Source organism: Stegostoma tigrinum, chromosome 6 (genome assembly GCF_030684315.1).
Source record: "Stegostoma tigrinum isolate sSteTig4 chromosome 6, sSteTig4.hap1, whole genome shotgun sequence".
Taxonomy (NCBI): domain Eukaryota; kingdom Metazoa; phylum Chordata; class Chondrichthyes; order Orectolobiformes; family Stegostomatidae; genus Stegostoma; species Stegostoma tigrinum.
The window spans coordinates 13,151,830-13,176,363 of NC_081359.1; the positions used below are offsets into that span (position 1 = coordinate 13,151,830).

Genomic DNA, 24,534 nt, shown 5'->3' on the forward strand with positions numbered 1-24,534 from the left:
GTCCAGCTTCCGCAGCTAACAACTGAACTTCCTCAAATTTCATCATTAGCGATGAAGGATGAGAACTGTTCTTAATACTGATGTGATGAGCCAAATAGCTTCTTGTTGTGCAGTTAACGTTCTATTATTCACTGTCATGTTTGATAGTGTTGGCATATGTAATCTTTATTCGGTTTGTTGTTTACAACAATTCATTACCTGAATTTCCTTTTCTCCTTTAAAAAAACTAAAATTCTTTTTGCAGCTTTCCAAAAGGATTAAAACCGGGGTGCTGATTTCCCCAACACCCCCACCTGATGTCAAGCGTCAAAATGTAAACTGGTGTTTTGACATGTACTAAGGATGCTATTTATTAAAACACACTCGTGCAATTGTATGTTGAGTTTCTAAAACCGAAGTTGAAGCTCTCATTAGTCTATACAGGGCTCTCCATAAGCAGAGATGTCTTACAGTTTATCTATGTTTTACAACAGAGGTTTCTATTGTCTTCAGTCTTTATCTTTCAGCCATTACTTTGTGTGGTAGCCTCAAAGTAAGCAGCAAAATTCTTCCATCTTTCATTCAAGTAAACAGAGTAGAGTGAGGGATCTACTGCAAAACTTGTGTGTCATTATGATGAAATTTAATTGTAAACTAGATACAACCTTCTATCGGTTAATCACTCAAGAAGGTTCATTACATCTGAATGATCTAAACTACACTTTCTTATCGCAACTTAGCTCCTCCAGCTGTTACAATCCAAACGTATCCAGTTTTTTCTCTGATCGACTGCAGTAGACGCCTTATTGTCACCTGTATCGCAGCAAATGCAAAACCAGCCGCAGGTATCACTTGGGAAGTTCCTTTCAATATACGTGCCAATCAAAATACTGGGCATCCTGCTGCGAATGGGACTGTGACCGTCTCCAGCCAGTTTCATCTGTGTCCAAATAAATCACTTTATGGGCAGAATATTGTCTGCGTTGTGGAACATCCAGCCCTCAGAGCTTCAAAACGAGTTTCTTATCGCCTGAATATTGACTGTAAGTATAATTATATCCTATTTTTTCATTGTAATTGTGTTGCTATTCGTAGTAAATACACAATGAGGCACAAAGAGTGAAATAGAATTTATTATGATTCTATTTTAACTAGACAAGTATTTTAAAAGAACAAAAGCCACTACTTTCACTAATGAGAATTCCTTCCTGTTGTGCTTCCATATTAATCTTTTTTTGAACAGGCAAGCAGGATGACCACAGGAAGGTAGCAGCAGTTTCCAGCCTAGATGTGATAATGTTGTCAGAACGTGTTCTGCTGTATAAACCGGGGCTCGAATGAGAAGGTGGCTATGACAATATCCTGTAAAGTAAAATCTTCAGGAAGTTGAATCTTTAACTGGAAAAATACATTTTAAACTTATCTTGTAAAAGGACAGGTGTAAGCATTTTGGTGTTTTTAGAAGCACATCACAAAACTCTGATACACTGCCATCACCCTTATTGTCAAGTTTCCTTCATGTCTAACTGCCAGACTCCTCCATCATATGTGTGTGAAACTACCCTCCTGCCATGAGTTTGTGCTGTTGCCAGAATGTTCATCTGCTCCGCTAGAGGACAGGATTCTGCAGCATTTAATTACCCTGAGGTTATTTTGTTAAGGTCAGCAGTGCCTCTTGATCTCTGGCCTTCCTGGGACCATGTAGCACTCCACTATCATCCAAGTCTTATGACAATTCAACTCATTGTGTATGAATCTCTGAGAATGCTGTGAATTTGTGCTGTATTCTTTCTCTGCAGCCGGGCAATCATTGTCGTTTGTATTACGTATCGTCTTATTTAGAAACTTGCCATTAAATTGTGTCGTCCACTTCTTACTCAAAAATTACCCAAATCACAACTCCGACTAAATAAAAAATACTCATGCCCTTTTTAGTGGTAAATTTACCTGATAGATGTAACCTGTACGGTTTCCCTGGCAGTGGAAACATTTCTCCCAATCAAATGAAAATCTCCCAATGGAAACTCCTCCAATTATTTTTAACCTTTCTATTACATCTGGCCTTTGTTACAATTGCCATACAGACTTAGTGCTTGTAAAAGGAGATTGGAATTCCAGTTGATAGTTGAAAAAATGACCTAAGGCTTCATATTTTGGGCTTGTACACTGCAGCAAATGACGAAACATGTTTAAAAGCGATATACAACTTAAACTCCTGAGAAGGAATATTCCTCTTCCGTACTGGGAGATAGCAAGAACTGCTGATACTGGATTTAGAGATAGCACAGTATGGAGCTGCAGAAGAGTCCCAACCTGAAAAGTCAACTTTCCTGTTCCTCTGTTAATAAAATGTGAGGCTGGATGAACACAGCAGGCCAAGCAGCATCTCAGGAGCACAAAAGCTGACGTTTCGGGCCTAGACCCTTCATCAGAGAGGGGGATGGGGAGTGGGAACTGGAATAAATAGGGAGAGAGGGGGAGGCGGACCGAAGATGGAGAGTAAAGAAGATAGGTGGAGAGGAGAGTATAGGTAGGGAGGGGATAGGTCAGCCCAGGGAAGACGGACAGGTCAAGGAGGTGGGATGAGGTTAGTGGGTAGATGGGGGTGCGGCTTGGGGTGGGAGGAAGGGATGGGTGAGAGGAAGAACCGGTTAGGGAGGCAGAGACAGGTTGGACTGGTTTTGGGATGCAGTGGGTGGGGAGGGGGGGGGGGGGGGGGGGGGGAAGAGCTGGGCTGGTTGTGTGGTGCAGTGGGGGGAGGGGACGAACTGGGCTGGTTTAGGGATGCAGTAGGAGAAGGGGAGATTTTGAAACTGGTGAAGTGCACATTGATATCATATGGCTGGAGGGTTCCCAGGCGGAATATGAGTTGCTGTTCCTGCAACCTTCGGGTGGCATCATTGTGGCAGTGCAGGAGGCCCATGATGGACATGTCATCTAGGGAATGGGAGGGGGAGTGGAAATGGTTTGTGACTGGGAGGTGCAGTTGTTTGTTGCGAACTGAGCGGAGGTGTTCTGCAAAGCGGTCCCCAAGCCTCTCCCCATCCCCCTCTCTGAAGGGTCTAGGCCCGAAATGTCAGCTTTTGTGCTCCTGAGATGCTGCTGGGCCTGCTGTGTTCATCCAGCCTCACATTTTGTTGTCTTGTAGCAGGAATAGGCTGTTTGGCTTCTCTTGCGTGCCCTGCAGTTCAATCATACCATAGCTCTCATGATTGATCCTAATTTCCACTTTTCTCCCAAAGCCTGATAACCTCTTAATTAGTCAAGAATAGATCTACCTCTGCCTTAAAAGTATTCAAGGTCTCTGCCTATGGTAGAGAGTTCCAAACAGTCGTGACCCTCAGAAAATTATCCTCGGCTCCATCCTCAGTAGAGAAACCCCTTTTTTTAAACTCAGTCCCTGAGTTCTTGTCTCCCCTCAACTGTGCAAAATATGGGATATCTATAAGCTCCATTGGTTTTTAAGCTCAGTTTCAAATTGAAAAAATAAACACATTTTGCCAGTAAAGGATGTCAAAATCTGAACAATTTACAACTGAAATATTAAATTCTTACATTACAATGTTTCTGTACTTTGACAGTTGGTGTTAAGCTGATTTTTCTATATTATTGCAAAAGCCCAGTTGCAAAATTGTAATAATTTTGTATGGCAGCCTTTTCAAAAGAAGTTGATTTCATTTTTTTCAATAATGAATGCATGTTTAAACCTGGGAGTTCATTTTGGTGGTCACATTAGCCCATGTGATCACAAAATTGGCTGAATGATGGGAGACAGAATGCAATGGCCAATGGATGTTTTCTGGGCTGGACAAGGACTTGTGTTCCTGATGCAGCCAGTCCCTGTTGCCACCAAAATCTAAAATCTCACCACGCTTTATGAATAAACTATTCTCAAATTCTCTATTTGATTTATTAGTAGTGTTCAACATTTGCAACTCTCTGGATTCATGCAGTTTTCCTGCATCTGCACTTTTTGAACTACTTCAGAAATCCAATCATCAAGCCTGTTGTTAATCTACATTTTCAAGGGACAGAAGTTCTAACCTGCTTAATCTTTACTGAGATAATAGGAATTGCAGATGCTGGAGAATCCGAGATAACAAGGTGTGGAGCTGGATGAACGCAGCAGGCCAAGCAGCATCTTAGGAACAGGAAGGCTGACGTTCTGGGCCTAGACCCATCAGAAATGGGGGAGGGGTAGAGGGTTCTGAAATAAATAGGGAGAGACGGGGTGGCGGATTGAAGATGGATAGAGGAGAAGATAGATGGAGAGGAGACAGACCAGTCAAAGAGGCAGGGATGGAGCCAGTAAAAGTGAGTGGAAGTAGGGAGGAGATAGGTCAGTCCAGGGAGGACAGACAGGTCAAGGGGGTGACACATCATTCTCTGACACTTCCACCATCAGCAATCTGACCCCACCACCAAAGATGATTTTCTCTCCCCACCCTTGTCTGCTTTCCGGAAGGACCACTCTCTCTGTGACTCTCTTGTCTGCTCCACACTCCCCTCCAGCCCCACCACATCCGGCACTTTTCCCTGCAACCGCAGGAAGTGCAACATCTGCCCCTACGTTACCTCCCTCACCCCCATCCAGGCCCCAAGAAGACTTTGCACATCAAGCAGAGGTTCACTTGCACATCTGCTAATGTGGTATACTGCATCCACTGTACCCGTTGCAGCCTCCTCTACATTGGGGAAACCAAGCGGTGGCTTGGGGACCGCTTTGCAGAACACCTCCGCTCGGTTTGCAATAAACAGCTGCACCTCCCAGTCGTGAACCATTTCAATTCCCCCTCCCATTCCTCAGACAACATGTCCATCCTGGGCCTCCTGCAGTGCTACAATGATGCCACCCGAAGGTTGCAGGAACAGCAACTCATATTCTGCTTGGGACCCTGCAGCCTGATGCGATCATTCTCGATTTCACAAGCTTCAAAATCTCCCCTCCCACCATCGCATCCCAAAACCAGCCCAGCTCTTGTTCTTCCTCTCACCTATCCCCTCCTTCCACCTCAAGCTGCACCCCCGTTTCCTACCTACTAACCACATCCCGCCCCCTTGACCTGTCCGCCCTCCCTGGACTGACCTATCTCCACCCTACCTACACTAACTTTTTACTGGCTGCATCCCCACCTCTTGAACTTGTCTGTCTCCTGTCCACTTATCGTTAATCTTTACTGATCCTGCATTCCACATGAAATAAAGGCCAACATACAGTTCGCCTTCCGACCTACTTACTGCACTTGTGTGCGTGCTTTCAGTGACTGGTGTACACAGATAGCCAACCCCATTTTGTACATCAACCTTTCCCAATCTATCACCATTTAAATAATTTTCTAACAATGTGTTTTTCCTACCACAATATACTACATCACACTTATTTGCTATGTATTTGCCCCCTCTCAATTAAATCATCTTGTTGCTTCTTTACTTCCTCCTTACCACTCAGAATTCTTCCTAGTTTCCTCTTCTTTGCTGATGACACTGGAGGAGTGAAGTACAGAGTGTTGGGAATATTACATTTTATTTTGTCATCTGAATCATTGATGTGTATTGTGAACGGTTGGGACCAAGTAATGATCCCTCTGGTACCCACTAGACACTGCTTTCCACTCCAAGAAAGACCCATTTATTTATTTTGTTTTCTGCTAGCTATGCAATTTGCTATCTGTCAGTTCACAAATGAATGTAGCAAGAATGCAGAACTTTCATCATATCCCCATGTTGGGGGATCACTTGGCTCTGTCTGTAGCATGATGATTCAGATGTTTAGCAGATTGGAATCATGTGCTGTAGGCTTATCAGGTTGATGCTTCATTTTCAGATTCCTTGGTGCGTGATCCTGTTATAACTGCTTAGAACCAGGATTGTGATCTGGTGTGCTGCTGATAGATTCAGAGAATATGCCAGACCAGGAAGCCACAGATTGCAGTGTAATACAATACTGCTGCTGATGGCTCAAAATGCCTCATGGGTGCCTATTTGACCAATAGCCTTGTTCCCGATGTATTCTATTTAGCACAGTGTCAGTACCACACTACCCCCTAAGTTGCTTTATGCAGATATGTTGGAGCACCCATTGGTCCTTTGAAAAAAAATTGCAATAATGATTTACACTGATTACAATCTTTCTACAGTTCTAGCCAGTCATCTGATTGTCCTCCAGTTGTATCAAAATAAATGCACCGATGGAAGTCAATAAAGAACTCCTGTATCTCTATCTCTGTAGGTATCTCTCACCCTCTCTCTGTCCTATGAAAAGAAGCTGTTTGAAAACCTCTTTTTGATTGAGCTTTTGGTTATTCATTTGTCTTGGATCACAGCATTTATCCAAGCAGATCCTTTTGGATTCAAAGAACAAAGGAAATTACAGCACCGGAACAGGCCCTTCGGCCCTCCAAGCATGCGCCAATCGAGATTGTCTCTCTAACTTGTCATCTATTTTCTGAGGGTCTGTGTCCATTTGCTCCCCACCCATCCATGTACCTGTCCAGATATATCTAAAAGATTCCAACGTGTCTGTGTCTACCACCTCCGCTGGCAACGTGTTCCAGGCACCCACCACCCTCTGCGTGAAGAACTTTCCACGCATATCTCCCTTAAACCTTCCTCCTCTCACTTTGAACTCATGACCCCTAGTAATTGAGTCCCCGACTCTGGGAAATAGCTTCTTGCTATCCACCGTCTCTATACCCCTCATGATTTTGTAGACCTCAATCAAGTCCCCCCTCAATCTCGGTCTTTCTAATGAAAATAATCCTAATCTACTCAACCTCTCTTCATAGCTAGCACCCTCCATACCAGGCAATATCCTGGTGAACCTCCTCTGCACCCTTTCCAAACCATCCACATCCTTTTGGTAATGTGGCGACCAGAACTGTACACTGTACTCTAAATGTGGCCGAACCAAAGTCTTATACAACTGTAACATGACCTGCCAACTCTTGTACACAGTACCCTGTCCGATGAAGGAACACATGCCGTATGCCGCCTTGACCATCCTATTGACCTGTGTTGCCACTTTCAGGGAACAATGGACCTGTACACCCAGATCTCTCTGTTCATCAATTTTCCCTAGGACTTTTCCATTTACTGTATAGTTTGCCCTTGAATTAGATCTTCCAAAATGCATCACTTCACGTTTGTCCGGATCGAACTTCATCTGCCATTTATCTGTCTAACTCTCCAGTCTATCTATATTCTGCTGTAATCTTTGACAGTCCCTTTCACTATCAGCTACTCCACCAATCTTAATGTCATCTGCAAACTTGCTGATCAGACCACCTACACCTTCCTCCAAATCATTTACGTACATCACGAACAACAGTGGTCCCAGCACAGATCCCTGTGGAACACTCGTCACAAGTCTCCAATTTGAGAAACTCTCTTCTATTACTACTCTGTCTCCTGTTGCCTAGACAGTTTTTTTATCCATCTAGCTAGCACACCCTGGACCCCATGTGACTTCACGTTCTCCATCAGCCTGCCATGGGGAACCTTAGCAAATGCCTTACTGAAGTCCATATATATGACATCTACAGCCTTTCCCTCATCAATCAACCTTGTCACGTCCTCAAAGAATTCTATTAAGTTGGTAAGACATGACCTTCCCTGCACAAAACCATGTTGCCTATCACTCATAAGCCCATTTTCTTCCAAATGGGAATAGATCCTATCCCTCAGTATCTTGTCCAGTAGCTTCCCAACCACTGACGTCAGGCTCATCGGTCGATAATTACCTGGATTATCCTTGCTACCCTTCTTAAACAAGGGGACAACATTAGCAAGTCTCCAGTCCTCCTGACCTCACCCGTGTCTCAGGATGCTGCAAAGATATCTGTTAAGGCCCCGGCTATTTCCTCTCTCACTTCCCTCAATAACCTGGGATAGATTCCATCTGGACCATGGGAGTTGTCCACCTTAATGTCTTTTAGGATGTCCAACACTTCCTCCTTCTTTATGTCAGCTTGACCTAGAGTAATCAAACATCTCTCCCTAAACTCAACATCTGTCATGTCCCTCTCCTTGGTGAATACTAATGCAAAGTACTTGTCATGAATGTCACCCATTTTCTCTGACTCAGCGCATAACTTTCCTTCTTTGTCTTTAAGTGGGCCAATCCTTTCTCGAGTTACCCTCTTACTCTTTACATATGAATAAAAGGCTTTGGGATTTTCCTTAACCATGTTTGCCAGCAATATCTCATGTCCGCTCTTAGCCCTCTTGATCCCTCGTTTCAGATTCGCTCTACATTCCCCATATTCTTCCAAAGCTTCGTCTGTCTTCAGTCGCCTAGACCTCATGCGTCCTTCCTTTTTGTTCTTGGCTAGTCTCACAATTTCACCAATCATCCATGGTTCCCTAATCTTGCCTTTTCTAATCCTCATTTTCACAGGAACATGTCTCTCTTGCACACTAATCAACCTCTCTTTAAAAGCCTCCCACATATCAAATGTGGATTTACCTTCAAACGGTTTCTCCCAGTCTACGTTCTCCAGATCCTGCCAAATCTTGGTATAGTTGGCCTTGCCGCAGTTTAGAACTCTTCTTTTAGGACCACTCCCATCCTTGTCCATGAATATTGTAAAACTTAAGGAATCGTGGTCGCTATTTCCAAAGTAGTCCCCTACTGTAGTTTCAACCACTTGGCCGGGTTCATTCCCCAACACCAGGTCCAGTATGGCCCCTTTCCGAGTTGGACTACATCACCGCCACCCTGTTTTTCCTACACCTTTACATTATCTGTTTACATACTTGTGCCTGTATTCAGTTAAATGTAATTAAGAGAAGGCTCGTCCATAGCAATTTGCTTAAATATGAACATTTCTTAAGTAATAATGAATGAGGAAAGAAAGAAGCGTTTATTCAGTAAATTTTAAAAAATAAAAAAAAGTGAAGAAAAACCAAGAAGCTTCACTTCCTTCTGCCCAGAGAGACACCTTGATAGATGACTAGGCTGGAGGCCAAGGTTTTTCCTTGCGCTGTTCACTATCTCAATCCAAGGTGAAGGCCAGCGACTTGGAATGAAACTCAGTGCCTCATTCAGTGTAACAAAGAGCCAGGCACAGAAAAACAATTACAGAAAAACACATTGTGCCATCTTCGGCATGTACGTGACTTTTTCAAGGTCGTCCTGCTGTCGGATATCATCGACAATTTTAGCCCTTCAACCCATCCTAAATGTTTTCCTAATGCTGGCCCCTTGAATTCATCATCTGTATTTGTCTAATTGTTCCACTGAAGTACTTCAAGACATTTTTCTGCATTCATGGTGTTACAGACAAATCCACGTTAGCCAAACCAATCTCGCTTTATATCTCTATATTTGCATACAGCAAAATTAACACCTTCAAGGATCCTCAAAATTGCCCCCCATGGTTTCTAACCAGACTTCTCATAAACCAATCCCAGACCCTACAATTAATGAGTTCCAGACACCAGTTTATTACTTAAACAAAAGACTTACAACAGAGTAATCTTAATTGACCTGTGCATCAAACCCAAAACCTTTGTTTTCAACCCCAATCACAAGACAGGCAAACGAACAGTCTCAGTTAAGGGATAAATAAAAACAAATACCAAAACCAAATTATTTAAGTTGTTTTCACAATGTTTTGTTCCAAAGGCGTAAGTGTTCCTTTATTGAATTTCGGAAGATGTTTAGAGTTGTTCAGCACGGAAACAGACCTTTTGCTCCATCTTATCCATGCTTCCTAGATATCCTAAATGAATCGAGTCCCATTTTCCAGCATTTGGCACATGTCCCTCTAAACCCTTCCTATTCATATACCCATGCAGATGCCTTTTAAATGTTGTAATTGTACCACTTCCTCTGGCAGTCCAATTCATACATGTACCACCCTCTGCATGAAATAGTTGCCCTTTGGATCCACTTTAAATCTTTCCCGTCTCATCTTAAACGTCTGCCCTCTAGTTTTGGACTTCCGTACCCTGAGAAAAAGACATTTGCTCCTCACCCTATCCAAATGCCCTTAATGATTATACAAGACTCGATAAGGTCACCCCTCAGCCTCTGACATTCCAGAGAAAATAGCCCCAACCTGCTCAGCCTGTCACTGTGTCTCAAATGTTCCAACCATGGTAACATCCTTGTAAATCTTTTCTGCACCCTTTCAAGTTTAACATCTTTCCTTGAGCAGAGAGGCCAGTAATGAATGCAGTATTCCAAAAGTGGCCGAACCAATGTTCTGTACAGACGTAACAATGACATCCCAACTTCGGTATTCAGTGTACTGACTGAAAAAAAACATGCACACCAAATGCCTCTTTTCCTGTTCTGTCAACATACGATTCCATCTTTATGTAACTATGAACCTGCACCCAAGGTCTCGCTGTTCGGCAACACTTTGCAGGACCCTACCATGAAGTGTGTAAATCCTGGCCGAACCTTCCTTGCCAAATGCAGCACCTCTCATTTATCTAAATTGGTTTTCACCCAGACTTTTGAAAAACCGATTCCACTCCTTGGCCCATCTGATCGATGTCCTGTTGTACTCTGAGATAACCGTCTTCACTGTCTACTACACCACCAATTTTGATGCCATCCCCCCAACACCAGTCCTTGGAGTTGTGAACTGGGAATGGTGAGCTAAAGCTGACTTTTGGTCTATGAGTGGTCAGCTTGTGGGAAATGGAAAATAGATCAAATAAGCTTTTGTTTATTCACAAGGCCACAACTGGAAGTTAACTGCAGACTGCTGGACACTAGCTTCCAGTCTGAAAAACAACCTCCACCACCACCCTCTGTCTCCTACCTGCGAGCCAATTTTGTATCCAAATGGCTAGCTCTCCCTGGATTCCATGTGATCTAACCTTGCTAACCAGTCTACCATGCAGAACCTTGTTGAAAGCCTTGCTGAAGTCCATATAGATTACATTCAGCACTCTTCCTTCATTAATCTTCTTTGTCACTTCAAAAAACTCAGTCAAGTTCGTGAGACATGATTCCCCACATTAAAAAGTTCTGTTCACTATTCCTCATCAGTCCTTGTTTTTCCAATGATCACGATCACCTTTTCAGTTCACTGTGAGAAAGACACTAATATTGATAATTTGGTTTCCTATTCTCTGCTCATGGGAGGAAAGGAGGGAAGCTTTTGAATCTTCATGCTGTAGCATCAACAGCCAGATTCTGTTTTTACAATAAAACTTAGTCCAAAATTCATTTCAAACTCAGACCATTCCCCAACAGAATGACTGTCTCCTCCTTGAGGTCACATCTACCATTCAATATCTACTATCTTCCAGACATGTCTGAACCAAAACCCAGGTTTTTACCTCATTAATAACCCAACTTCTGCTGTCTGTTTAAACATGATGCTCTTTCCCAGTGACCAAGTGTCTGCAGAATCTCAACCAGGAAACAACCTGCAATTAACTTCCAGATGTGGCCTTATGAAAAATCAAAATCTTGTTTAAGATAACAAAGTGTGAAGCTGGATGAACACAGCAGGACCAGCAGCATCTCAGGAGCACAAAAGCTGACGTTTCGGGCCTCGACCCTTCATCTCCGAAATGTCAGCCTTTGTGCTCCTGAAATGCTGCGTGGCCTGCTGTGTTCATCCAGCTTCACACTTTGTTATCTTGGATTCTCCAGCATCTGCAGTTCCCATTATCCTTGATCCAAAATCTTGCTTAGTCTGTTTTTCTTTTCTCACAAGCTGTTACTCACCTTTAGCTCACCATTTCCAGCTCACGGCTCCAAGTCAATACTGATGCAGGAATGAAATAAAAACCTTTAAAAAAATTAGTGAGCATTTCTATGATGGTGCTATGTTGTTGTTGGTATCACATGACAGAAATGTTTCATGCATTCAGTTGCAGATGATCAGAAGGAACGTCATTACATGGTGCCCTTTATCGTCATAATCCTGATGCTCATAATTCTGCTCAGCACTTTTGGCTATTTTTATCAAAGATTAAGAAGGAAAAATCAACAAAGAAGCATTGGCAAAGAAACATCCTCAAAAATGTAAGTATTTTCATCAAATACATACTTTGTGTTCAATATGTTGACATTATTTTCTTGGTGGTGGTTGACATGCTTCAGTCTGGTTTCTTTGCTGTCCACACAACCAGAACTCTGTCTGGTCAAAATCACTAATGGGTAAGACAGCAAACTATCCTTGCTTATTCTATTAAATTTGTTTTTGTCTTTAAACACTTTTCTCTTCAGTGCCTGTCTTCCAAGTTCCACCTCTGTGGCACTCCCTCCAGATACCAGATCATTTTGAACCAACTGAACATTTTCTCTCTTTCTGGTGACTCATCACTTGCCTCATTCACCTCTGACAGATACATACTTAAGGATTTAGCTAGCTCACTCATTAATAGTGCCATTCTTAGAACCACTCTTTGTGACTGCCATTGCAGTTCCAAAATACATTCTAAATCCACACAACCATTAATCCTCATCCAAATGGAAGAATATTGATTCATCAGTTTATGGAGGAATTACGTGATAGTTATCAGGTTTTCTTGACCATAGTTGACTTACTATAAGAATTCATGACGTCCAAGTCAAATTTTGAACTCCCATGACCACCCGTTCTCAAAAGCGTACCACTGAGCTGTATGGTTTATGTTGTTACAAGGCTTGTGGCTCAGCTTCTACACTGTGCAGTGGGGGACGTCAGTCCTTGTCTCTTCTGCCAGGTTGCGGCCTGTAATGCTTTACCTTTATGTATGGCTAACAGCTGACTGACTCTGGTGTTTACATTATTCTACATAACATTATTCTGTATAAGTATATCTCTGACTAATGCAGACACCTGTATTCTTTATTGTGGTGTCTTGAACGTGATTGTCAATATCATTGCTATTTAAAACCACATCTCACCATTCAGTCTTTTTAGAAGCAAAGACCTATTTTGACACTGAGAATTTCCTCATTGTATTGATGTACTACCACTGTGCTAAATAAGACTAAATTAGGATCTGTCCAGCTGTTCAGAACTGGCCCCTCTGCAGAGGCAGAATTGTATTTAACCACAGTCTACAACACCATTCCAGCATAATTGTTGTTATTCTCTCACTGCATGTCAGACTCACCGGCTAGGTCAGTGTTTACTGTTGTTTCCTAATTGCCCTTATTGAAATGGTAGTGGGCCACCTTGGTGAACCACTGCATTCTATGTGGTGTAAGTACAGCTATAGCGCTATGAGGAAGGGAGTTCCAGGATGTTGCTGAATCCTGTATCTTGTATTGGCTGTGCTCAGGACACCTTCCCAAATTAATGAAGCAGGCTAGATTTTACCGTTCCAAATCTAGTGAATTTGAAGGGGGTGATGCTCACACAATCCAGCTTGTGACCTGCCAACCATCTGCCATTCAGCTTCAACTGTAATCATATTTCCAGGACGTAATGATGAGTTGAGACTGTTCTGTGACCAATTAATACCCACTTAATGAACAAACAAAGAACAAAGAAAATTACAGCACGGGGACAGGCCCTTTGGCCCTCCAAGCTTGTACCAATCGAGATTGTCTGTCTAACCTGTCATCTATTTTCTAAGGGTCTGTGTCCATTTGCTCCCCACCCATCCATGTACCTGTCCAGATATATCTTAAAAGACGCTAACATGTCTGCATCTACCACCTCCGCTGGCAACACGTTCCAGGCACCCACCACCCTCTGCGTGAAGAGCTTTCCACGCATATCTCCCTTAAACCTTCCTCCTCTCACTTTGAACTCATGACCCCAGTAATTAAGTCCCGCATTCTGGGGGAAAAAGTTTCTTGCTATCCACCCTGTCTATACTCCTCATGATTTTGTAGACCTCAATCAAGTCCCCCCTCAATCTCCGTCTTTCTAATGAAAATAATCCTCATCTACTCAACCTCTCTTCATAGCTAGCACCCTCCATACCAGGCAATATCCTGGTGAACCTCCTCTGCACCCTCTCCAAAGCATCCACATCCTTTTGGTAATGTGGCGACCAGAACTGTACACTGTACTCTAAATGTGGCCAAACCAAAGTCTTATACAACTGTAACATGACCTGCCAACAGTTGTACTCAATACCCCGTCTGATGAAGGAAAGCATGCCGTATGCTTTCTTGACCACCCTATTGACCTGCGTTGCCACCTTCAGGGAACAATGGACCTGAACACCCAGATCTCTCTGTTCATCAATTTTCCCTAGGACTTTTCCATTTACTGTATGGTTCGCCCTTGAATTAGATCTTCCAAAATGCATCACTTTGCGTTTTTCCGGATTGAACTCCATCTGCCATTTATCTGCCTAACTCTCCAGTCTATCTGTGTTCTGCTGTAATCTCTGACAGTCCCTTTCACTATCTGCTACTCCACCCATCTTAGTGTCATCTGCAAACTTGCTGATCAGACCACCTACACCTTCCTCCAAATCATTTACGTATATCACGAACAACAGTGGTCCCAGCACAGATTCCTGTGGAACACCATTAGTCACAAGTCTCCAATTTGAGAAACTCTCTTCTATGACTACTCCGTCTCCTGTTGCCTAGACAGTTTTTTTAATCCATCTAGCTAGCACACCCTGGACCCCATGTGACTTCATTTTCTCCATTAGCCTGCCATGGGGAACCTTAGCAAACGTCTTACTGAAGTCCATATATATGACATCTACAGCCTTTCCCTCATCAATCAACCTTGTCACGTCCTCAAAGAATTCTATTAAGTTGGTAAGACATGACCTTCCCTGCACAAAACCATGTTGCCTATCACTCATAAGCCCATTTTCTTCCAAACGGGAATAGATCCTATCCCTCAGTATCTTGTCCAGTAGCTTCCCAGCCACTGACGTCAGGCTCACCAGTTGATAATTACCTGGATTATCCTTGCTGCCCTTCTTAAACAAGGACAACAATTAGCAAGTCTCCAGTCCTCCAGGACCTCACCCGTGTCTCAGGATGCTGCAAAGATATCTGTTAAGGCTTCGGCTATTTCCTCTCTCGCTTCCCTCAATAACCTGGGATAGATCCCATCCGGATGAGGGTACTTGTCCACCTTAATGTCTTTTAGGATGTCCAACACTTCCTCCTTCTTTATGTCAGCTTGACCTAGAGTAATCAAACATCTATCCCTAACCTCAACGTCTGTCATGTCCCTCTCGTTGGTGAATACTGATGCAAAGTACTCGTCATGAATGTCACCCATTTTCTCTGACTCAGCGCATAACTTTCCTTCTTTGTCCTTAAGTGGGCCAATCCTTTCTCGAGTTACCCCCTTACTCTTTATATATGAATAAAAGGCTTTGGGATTTTCCTTAACCATGTTTGCCAGCAATATCTCATGTCCTCTCTTAGCCCTCTTGATCCCTCGTTTCAGATTCGCTCTACATTCCCCATATTCTTCCAAAGCTTCGTCTGTCTTCAGTCGCCTAGACCTCATGCATCCTTCCTTTTTCCTCTTGGCTAGTCTCACAATTTCACCAATCATCCATGGGTCCCTAATCTTGCCTTTTCTATTCCTCATTTTCACAGGAACATGCCTCTCCTGCACACTAATCAACCTCTCTTTAAAAGCCTCCCACATATCAAATGTGGATTTACCTTCAAACGGTTCCTCCCAGTCTACGTTCTCCAGATCCTGCCGAATCTTGGTATAGTTGGCCTTCCCGCAGTTTAGAACTTTTCCTTTAGGACCACTCCCATCCTTGTCCATGAATATTGTAAAACTTAAGGAATCGTGATCGCTTTTTCCAAAGTAGCCCCCTACTGTAGTTTCAACCACTTGGCCGGGTTCATTCCCCAACACCAGGTCCAGTATGGCCCCTTTCCAAGTTAGACTACATACATACTGCTCTAGAAAACCTTCCCGGACACACCTCACAAATTCTGCTCCATCTTGACCCCTAACACTGAGTTAATCCCAGTCAATTAGGAAAATTAATATTTCCCATCACCCCCACCCTGTTTCTCCTACACCTTTCCATTATCTGTCTACATATTTGTACCTCTATCCCACGCTTGCTGTTGGGAGGCCTGTAGTACAGTCCCAACATTGTTACTGTATCCTTCCTATTTCTGAGTTCTACCCACATTGCCTCACTGCTTGAGTCTTCCTTGGGGCCCTCCTTCAGTGCGGCTGTGACATCGTCTTTGACCATTACTGCAACTCCTCCACTCCTTTTACCTCCCTCTCTATCCCGCCTGAAGCAGCAATTTCCTGGGACAACTAGTTGCCAATCATGCCCTTCCCTCAACCAAGTCTCAGTAATAGCAATAACATCATACTTCCGGGTACTGATCCAAGCCCCAAGCTCATCTGCCTTATCTACTACACTTCTCACAGTAAAATAAATGCACCTCAGACCACCTGTCCCTTTGTGTTCATCACCTGCTCCCCACCTACTATTCCCTTTAGTCACACTGACTTCATTATCTAGCTCCCTACAGGCTTTCGTTACAACCTCCTTTCTGTCCAAAATTTGGATCCCAACCCTCCCACATTAGTTTAAAGCCTCCCCCACAGCATTAGCAAGAGCACCCCCAAGGACAATGGTTCCAGTCCGGCCCAGGTGTAGACCGTCCAATTTGTAATAGTCCCACCTTCCCCAGAACTGGTTCCAATGTCCCAAAAATCTGAACCCCTCCCTCCTGCACCATCTCTCAAGCCACGCATTCATCCTGGCTATTCTTTCATTTCTGCACTGACTAGCACGTGGCACTGGTAGCAATCCTGAGATTACTGCCTTTGAGGTCCTACTTTTTAACTTGGCTCCTAACTCCCTAAATTCTGCTTGTAGGATCTCATCCCTTTTTCTGTCTATGTCATTGGTGCCTGTATGCACCACGACACCCTCCCCCTTCAGAATGTTCTGCAGCCAATCTGAGTCATCCCTGACCCATGCACCTGGGAGGCAACATAACATTCGGGAGTCTCGTTTTCGACCGCTGAACTGCCTATCTACTCCCCTTACAATTGAATCCACAATGACTTAACCTGTGCTCTTTCTCCCACAACAAATGGAGTTTCATGTTGTTTGGGAAGTTTCACAACTTTACAAGCAGAGGGCACCTCCTTTAGAAGTTCCCTGTGGTATCCAGCCCCAACAAGATGATCCTCACCCATTTACTGCCAACCCCCGGTACCTAAAACCTGGCTTTTAAGATCCCTCAGCTCCCTTGCCAGGACTGTAAGCCTGGCCATGCTGATAGCTCTAGCAATAAGAATTTGCCCTATAAAGTCATTATAGCAAAGGCCATGCAATTAAAGCTGCTGAAGTGTCAGAATTTGCTAACAGCATGAGTTATTGGTGGGGCATTACAGGCAGTGGCAGATCCTGAGAAAATCTAAGAGCATCAGCAATTGAACAGCTTAAATGTATTGATATAAATTCATAGGGCGATTGTAATCTTCATTTGCTGATATGTACACTACATGAAGCATCATCTGCAGTGGACACTGTATTGGAAAACTTATCTTGATGCTTTTGGGAATGCCTTGTTTTCCCGCTTGGGTCTAACCTGTTTGTCTGTTCAACAGATCAGGTCCAACATTAGACACTTCTGGAAGGTAGAAGATTTAAGTAGCCTCTCTTTCTTCTGTTGTCCACTTTGTATCAGTGTTAATATTCTACTCAATGTGTCAGTGTTTCTCCAGTCTAAATTTTCCAATGCTTCTCAGCATGCTTTTCACATCCCTGATTTCATTACCGACTGATATACATTTTATCTTCCTGTTGAATGGAAACAGGATCTTTGTAATTTGCAAATTGTCTGTCTTGAACTTCTATGTGGAATCTCTGTATCATTAGGCATTCTGTGGCGGGTGGCTAAAATACTAAATTGGAGTAAAATATGTGGTTAATGTTGCAGATTTTAGTTATCATGCTTGTAATGTTTTTTTTTCTCCAATAGGATGCCTTCACGAAGTTCCTGTGACCCCAGAACACAACATTCTGAGGTAAAAACAGAGATACTCAAAATGTTGAAGCCATGAGTTCAATATTTTCACCTTCAGACATAATGCTGCCAAATTTGTTAGGAAATTAGAGAATCCATTGATGTTCCCAACAGCTCTTTTGCTCCCAGTAGGGGTAACTCTAACGTGGGCTCATGAAGTTACTAGCATTCCTTGGATCTTTCAACCTTCTTTTGAAATTCTGTGCATTCTGGAAAGTTACTTGCAGACTGGAATGTGAACCCATATAATTTAAGAATGAAGGGAGAGAGAAAATGGAGAACTACCAACTTGTGTGACTTCAGTTTTAGGGAAAATGTTTAACATATGATAAAAATGTGATAACTAGAGACTTAAAGAATACTAATATTATTAGGCAGTGTCGGTCAGAATTTATGGAAGGGAGAGCATGTTTACCATTTTGTTGAAGGTTTGTGGGAATGTTACTTGTAACATAGATGAAGGAGAACCTGCAGATGTAGGGTGTTTGAATTTTCAGAAGGCAAAAGTTTAGGAAATAAAACTGGAGCACAATGAGTGAGGGGTAATACGCTCATATAGATTGAAAATTGATTAAACATAAATTAGAGAGTAGTAACAAACGGATAATTCTCAAAGTGGTTGTAACTCGTGGGACAGGTGAAATGTCAGTGCTGGGGTCACATCTGTCACAATCTGTACAAATGATTTGAATGTGTAGATCAATACAATATTTACAAATTTGCTGAACACACAAAAATAGGTGTATGTTGTTCAAAGGATACAAGGTGGCTCAAACGAGTTGGACAGGTGAAGTGCCATAACATTGCGGCTAAAATCTTATGTGAAAACGTGTGAAGCTGTTCAATTTAGTAGAAATAAAACAAAGATAAAATAGAACATAGAACATTACAGCACAGTACAGGCCCTTCGGCCCTCGATGTTGTGCCGACCTGTCATACCGATCTCAAGCCAATCTAACCTACACTATTCCATGTACGTCCATATGCTTATCCAATGACGACTTAAATGTACCGAAAGTTGGCGAATCTACTACCGTTGCAGGCAAAGCGTTCCATTCCCTTACTACTCTCTGAGTAAAGAAACTACCTCTGACATCTGTCCTATATCTTTCACCCCTCAATTTAAAGCTATGCCCCCTCGTGCTCGCCGTCACCATCCTAGGAAAAAGGCTCTCCCTATCCACCCTATCTAACCCTCTGATTATTTTATATGTTTCAATTAAGTCACCTCTCAACCTTCTCTCTAATGAAAACAGCTTCAAGTCCCTCAGCCTTTCCTCGTAAGACCTTCCCTCCATACCAGGCAACATCCTAGTAAATCTCCTCTGCACCCTTTCCAAAGCTTCCACATCCTTCTTATAATGCGGTGACCAGAACTGTACACAATACTCCAAGTGCGACCGCACCAGAGTTTTGTACAGCTTCACCATAACCTCTTGGATCCGGAACTCGATCCCTCTATTAATAAAAGCTAAAACACTGTATGCCTTCTTAACAGCCCTGTCAACCTGGGTGGCAACTTTCAAGGATCTGTGTACATTGACACCGAGATCTCTCTGCTTATCTACACTGCTAAGAATCTTACCATTTGCCCTGTACTTTGCCTTCTGGTTACTCCTACCAAAGTGCATCACCTCACACTTGTCTGCATTAAACTCCATTTGCCACCTCTCAGCCCAACTCTGCAGCTTATCTATGTCTCTCTGCAACCTACAGCATCCTTCGTCACTGTCCACAACTCCACCGACCTTAGTGTCGTCTGCAAATTTACTAACCCATCCTTCTACGCCCTCATCCAGGTCATTTATAAAAATGACAAACAGCAGTGGACCCAACACCGACCCTTGCAGTACACCACTAGTAACTGGTCTCCAGGATGAACATTTCCCATCAACTACCACCCTCTGTCTTCTTTCAGCAAGCCAATTTCCGATCCAAACTGCTATATCTCCCACAATTCCATTCCTCCGCATTTTGTACAAATATTTTTTAACTGGTGAGAGATTAGGAAGTGCCGATGTGTAAAGGGACCTGGGTGCCCTTTTGTGACTCTCTAGAGGACAACGTGTAGGTGCAGCAACTAATAAAGAAGTCAAAGGTATGTTAGCCTTCATTGCAAGAGTATTATGTGCAGGAGTAAATTGGTGCTATTGTTTTGGACCCTGCTGAGATCACACCTGGAATATTGTGTACAGTTTGTGTATCCCTCTCTAAGGATGGAGATACTTGTTGTAGAGGGAGTTCATCAGGAGTTCACTGGACTAATCCCAAGGCTAGTGGGATTGTCATATGAGGAGAGATTAATGAAACTGTATTCTGTAGAATTTTGAAGAATGAGGAATTCCTTCACCCAGAAGGTGGTGAATCTTTGTAATTCTCTGTCAAAGAGGACTATGAAAGCTTGATCATTTAGCACGTTCAACCCAGAAAGTTTGGAATGCCTAGATGGCACCAAGGGACAAGCGCAAAAGTGGTGCTGAGGTAGAAAATCAGTCATATTCGAATTGAATGGTCCAATTAAATAGATGGGCTGTATGGCCCACTGTTCCTATGTTCCAATGTTACAATGATTGTGTGATGATGATGATAACAGGATAGCTGATTATGTGTCATCCAGTAATGATGTTAGTATTTATTATCTTGTGATTTTGGATCAGTGGCTGTTGTTAGAAAAGTTTTGGAAGCCAGAAATGAATCATGAGCACATTGGCAGGGGTGTTCAAGGGCAGGAAAGAGAAGAAATTGGGGATGCGTGTTGGCAGGATCTTTAATTAAAACTCATTGAAATTACTGATAACTGATTCCAGACCTGTTTTCCATTCATCTACCAATGGGAACAATCCTTCATTATTTTGCCGAATTCAGATTCCAAAGTTTCACTTGCCGTATTAATCAGTGTTACTGTTTTCACTGTAAGATAATAAAATGTGAGGCTGGATGAACACAGCAGGCCAAGCAGCATCTCAGGAGCACAAAAGCTGACGTTTCGGGCCTAGACCCTTCATCAGAGAGGGGGATGGGGAGAGGGAACTGGAATAAATAGGGACAGAGGGGGAGGCGGACCGAAGATGGAGAGAAAAGAAGATAGGTGGAGAGAGTATAGTTGGGGAGGTAGGGAGGGGATAGGTCAGTCCAGGGAAGACGGACAGGTCAAGGAGGTGGGATGAGGTTAGTAGGTAGATGGGGGTGCGGCTTGGGGTGGGAGGAAGGGATGGGTGAGAGGAAGAACCGGTTAGGGAGGCAGAGACAGGTTGGACTGGTTTTGGGATGCAGTGGGTGGAGGGGAAGAGCTGGGCTGGTTGTGTGGTGCAGTGGAGGGAGGGGACGAACTGGGCTGGTTTAGGGATGCAGTAGGGGAAGGGGAGATTTTGAAACTGGTGAAGTGCACATTGATACCATATGGCTGCAGGGTTCCCAGGCGGAATATGAGTTGCTGTTCCTGCAACCTTCGGGTGGCATCATTGTGGCAGTGCAGGAGGCCCATGATGGACATGTCATCTAGAGAATGGGAGGGGGAGTGGAAATGGTTTGCGACAGGGAGGTGCAGTTGTTTGTTGCGAACTGAGCGGAGGTGTTCTGCAAAGCGGTCCCCAAGCCTCTGCTTGGTTTCCCCAATGTAGAGGAAGCCACACCGGGTACAGTGGATGCAGTATACCACATTAGCAGATGTGCAGGTGAACCTCTGCTTAATGTGGAATGTCATCTTGGGGCCTGGGATAGGGGTGAGGGTGGAGGTGTGGGGACAAGTGTAGCATTTCCTGCGGTTGCAGGGGAAGGTGCCGGGTGTGGTGGGGTTGCAGGGCAGTGTGGAGCGAACAAGGGAGTCACGGAGAGAGTGGTCTCTCCGGAAAGCAGACAGGGGTGGGGATGGAAAAATGTCTTGGGTGGTGGGGTCAGATTGTAAATGGCGGAAGTGTCGGAGGATGATGCGTTGTATCCGGAGGTCGGTAGGGTGGTGTGTGAGAACGAGGGGGATCCTCTTAGGGCGGTTGTGGCGGGGGCGGGGTGTGAGGGATGTGTTGCGGGAAATACGGGAGTCGCGGTCAAGGGCGCTCTCGATCACTGTGGGGGGAAAGTTGCGGTCCTTGAAGAACTTGGACATCTGGGATGTGCGGGAGTGGAATGTCTTATCGTGGGAGCAGATGCGGCAGAGGCGGAGGAATTGGGAAGAGGGGATGGAATTTTTGCAGGAGGGTGGGTGGGAGGAGGTGTATTCTAGGTAGCTGTGGGAGTCGGTGGGCTTGAAATGGACATCAGTTACAAGCTGGTTGCCTGAGATGGAGACTGAGTGGTCCAGGAAGGTGAGGGATGTGCTGGAGATGGCCCAGGTGAACTGAAGGTTGGGGTGGAAGGTGTTGGTGAAGTGGATGAACTGTTCGAGCTCCTCTGGGGAGCAAGAGGCGGCGCCGATACAGTCATCAATGTACCGGAGGAAGAGGTGGGGTTTGGGGCCTGTGTAGGTGTGGAAGAGGGACTGTTCCACGTAACCTACAAAGAGGCAGGCATAGCTGGGGCCCATGCGGGTGCCCATGGCCACCCCCTTAGTCTGTAGGAAGTGGGAGGAGTCAAAAGAGAAGTTGTTGAGTGTGAGGATGAGTTCAACTAGGCGGATGAGGGTGTCGGTGGAGGGGGACTGATCGGGCCTGCGGGACAGGAAGAAGCGGAGGGCCTTGAGGCCATCTCCATGCGGAATGCAGGTGGACAGGGACTGGACGTCCATGGTGAATATGAGGTGTTGGGGGCCAGGGAATTGGAAGTCCTGGAGGAGGTGGAGGGCGTGGGTGGTGTCACGGACGTAGGTGGGGAGTTCCTGGACCAAAGGGGAGAAAATGGAGTCCAGATAGGTGGAGATGAGTTCGGTGGGGCAGGAGCAGGCTGAGACGATGGGTCGACCAGGGCAGGCAGGTTTGTGGATTTTGGGAAGGAGATAGAAACGGGCCGTGCGGGGCTGGGGAACAATGAGGTTGGAGGCTGTGGGTGGGAGGTCCCCTGAGGTGATGAGGTCGTGAATGGTGTTGGAGATGATGGTTTGGTGGTCGGGTGTGGGGTCATGATCGAGGAGGCGGTAGGTTGTGGTGTCGGAGACACCACCTAGCTATCTGGAAAACCTCTATTCCTCCTTGAACCTCCATCCTCTAATCTTCACCTCTCTTTCAAGCATCCCATTTCTATTCCATAACCTACATGTGTGCCTCTGAGTCTTGATTCCCCAATCCCCAATTTTTCCTTCTGCACCTATTGTACAGTCTCCTCCCCCAATACCCTTCCCATTCTTCAATCTCTTCTCAGTCCTCATTCTCCAATTTCTATCCCCTCCAAAATCCTATTCCCAACTCTTCAGAATCCTCATTCCTCAGTCTGTCCTACTCAGCTCCACATTCTCCAGTTCTTCAAATCTGTTTGAACGTTCACTTTCTAACTGTCCTAACCCTGAGGACATTCTCCCTAAACTCTGCTGGCCAGAACTAGATGCAATAATCTAGCTGTTGCCCAGCTTTTTAAAGATTCAGCATAACACTTATTATCATAGTCAGTAGCTCTATTTATAAAGCCGCAGGGTACCATACACTTTACCAAATAACCTATCAATACGTCTTGCCATGTCCAATTATCCAAGCAAATGAACCCCCAGGTCCTTCTATTCCAACAGTGCTATTAAGTCTCCCTTAACTATTCAGATTCCCTCTGCCAAGTGTATTGCCTCACACTTCTCAGTATTAAATTCAAGCAACAAGTTGTTTGCCCGTTTTGCTAGCCTGAAATATATCCTGTTGCAGTCGATTGGTATCATCCTCATTTGTATCAGATTCTCAACAATTCATTTGTAGATCTTAAAAATAGCAGTGAATATGGCACTGAACCTTGGGGAACAGTGCTGTCAATCTGCGTCCAGTCTGAAAAACCATCATTTTACATGACATTCTGACCTTAGTCCTCCTTTTTAATTCAGTCTGACAAATGACCCTCTTTTTCCAAGATACTCGGTTTTGTTTCCCAGCCTTTTGTATGGTACTTTGCCGAATACTTCCTTAAAATTGACATGGATAATATCCACTGCATTCTCCTCATCAGCCTTCCCTATTAGTTATTCAAAAAGTTCAATTAGTTTTTTTTTCAAGAATGATCTACCTTTTGCAAATCAGTGCTGGCCTCGCTGAATTAATTCAAGCCTTTTAGAGTGTCAAACCCCTGAGATTGCGAAGAGATGGCCTGCATCTTCTGAAGGCAAGCTAGTCATTGCAATAGTTCAGACAAGAGTTGCCAGTCAGGATCGTGTAGAAGCTTACTTCCTGGGAATTGTCCAAAAGGTTGAAATTTCTAATGTTTACCAACGTCCAGAAACCTCCAGATAAGCCCCCAGCTTTGGACAGAGAGTCAAAAGCTTCTGAGAATTCTGACTGACTTAGCTTAAATGTCACTCAGAAAAGTTAAAGAAAACCACCATCTTCTCAAGGGCAGACTCAGGATGGCAATTAATGCCAGCCCAACTGGCAATGCTCACATCCAGCAAATAAATTATTTTTAAAAATGCCTGCTCTAACTCCTGGGCAACTATTATACTAATCAACTTCACCTCCACCCAATTCACTGCTAACACCCCCTTTAATTCTTCATGGACTGCTCTCCTGTAACAACCTGATCCT

The 24,534-nt window shown here is 44.1% G+C and overlaps 1 protein-coding gene across 3 annotated transcripts in view; it reads left to right on the top strand.

Moving 5' to 3' along the window:
* LOC132209757 (OX-2 membrane glycoprotein-like) overlaps nt 1–24,534 on the top strand; it is a 37,763-nt gene that overhangs the window by 8,908 nt on the left and 4,321 nt on the right. For 2 of the 3 annotated variants that reach the window (XM_059646434.1, XM_059646436.1), the window contains exons 3-5: nt 720–1,022; nt 11,818–11,971; nt 17,846–17,891. In XM_059646434.1, the coding sequence (XP_059502417.1) occupies nt 720–1,022; nt 11,818–11,971; nt 17,846–17,891 (503 nt within the window). Of the gene's footprint in view, nt 1–719; nt 1,023–1,222; nt 1,325–11,817; nt 11,972–17,845; nt 17,892–24,534 lie in introns of those variants that run through there. The other variant, XM_059646435.1, reaches the window with a different exon arrangement.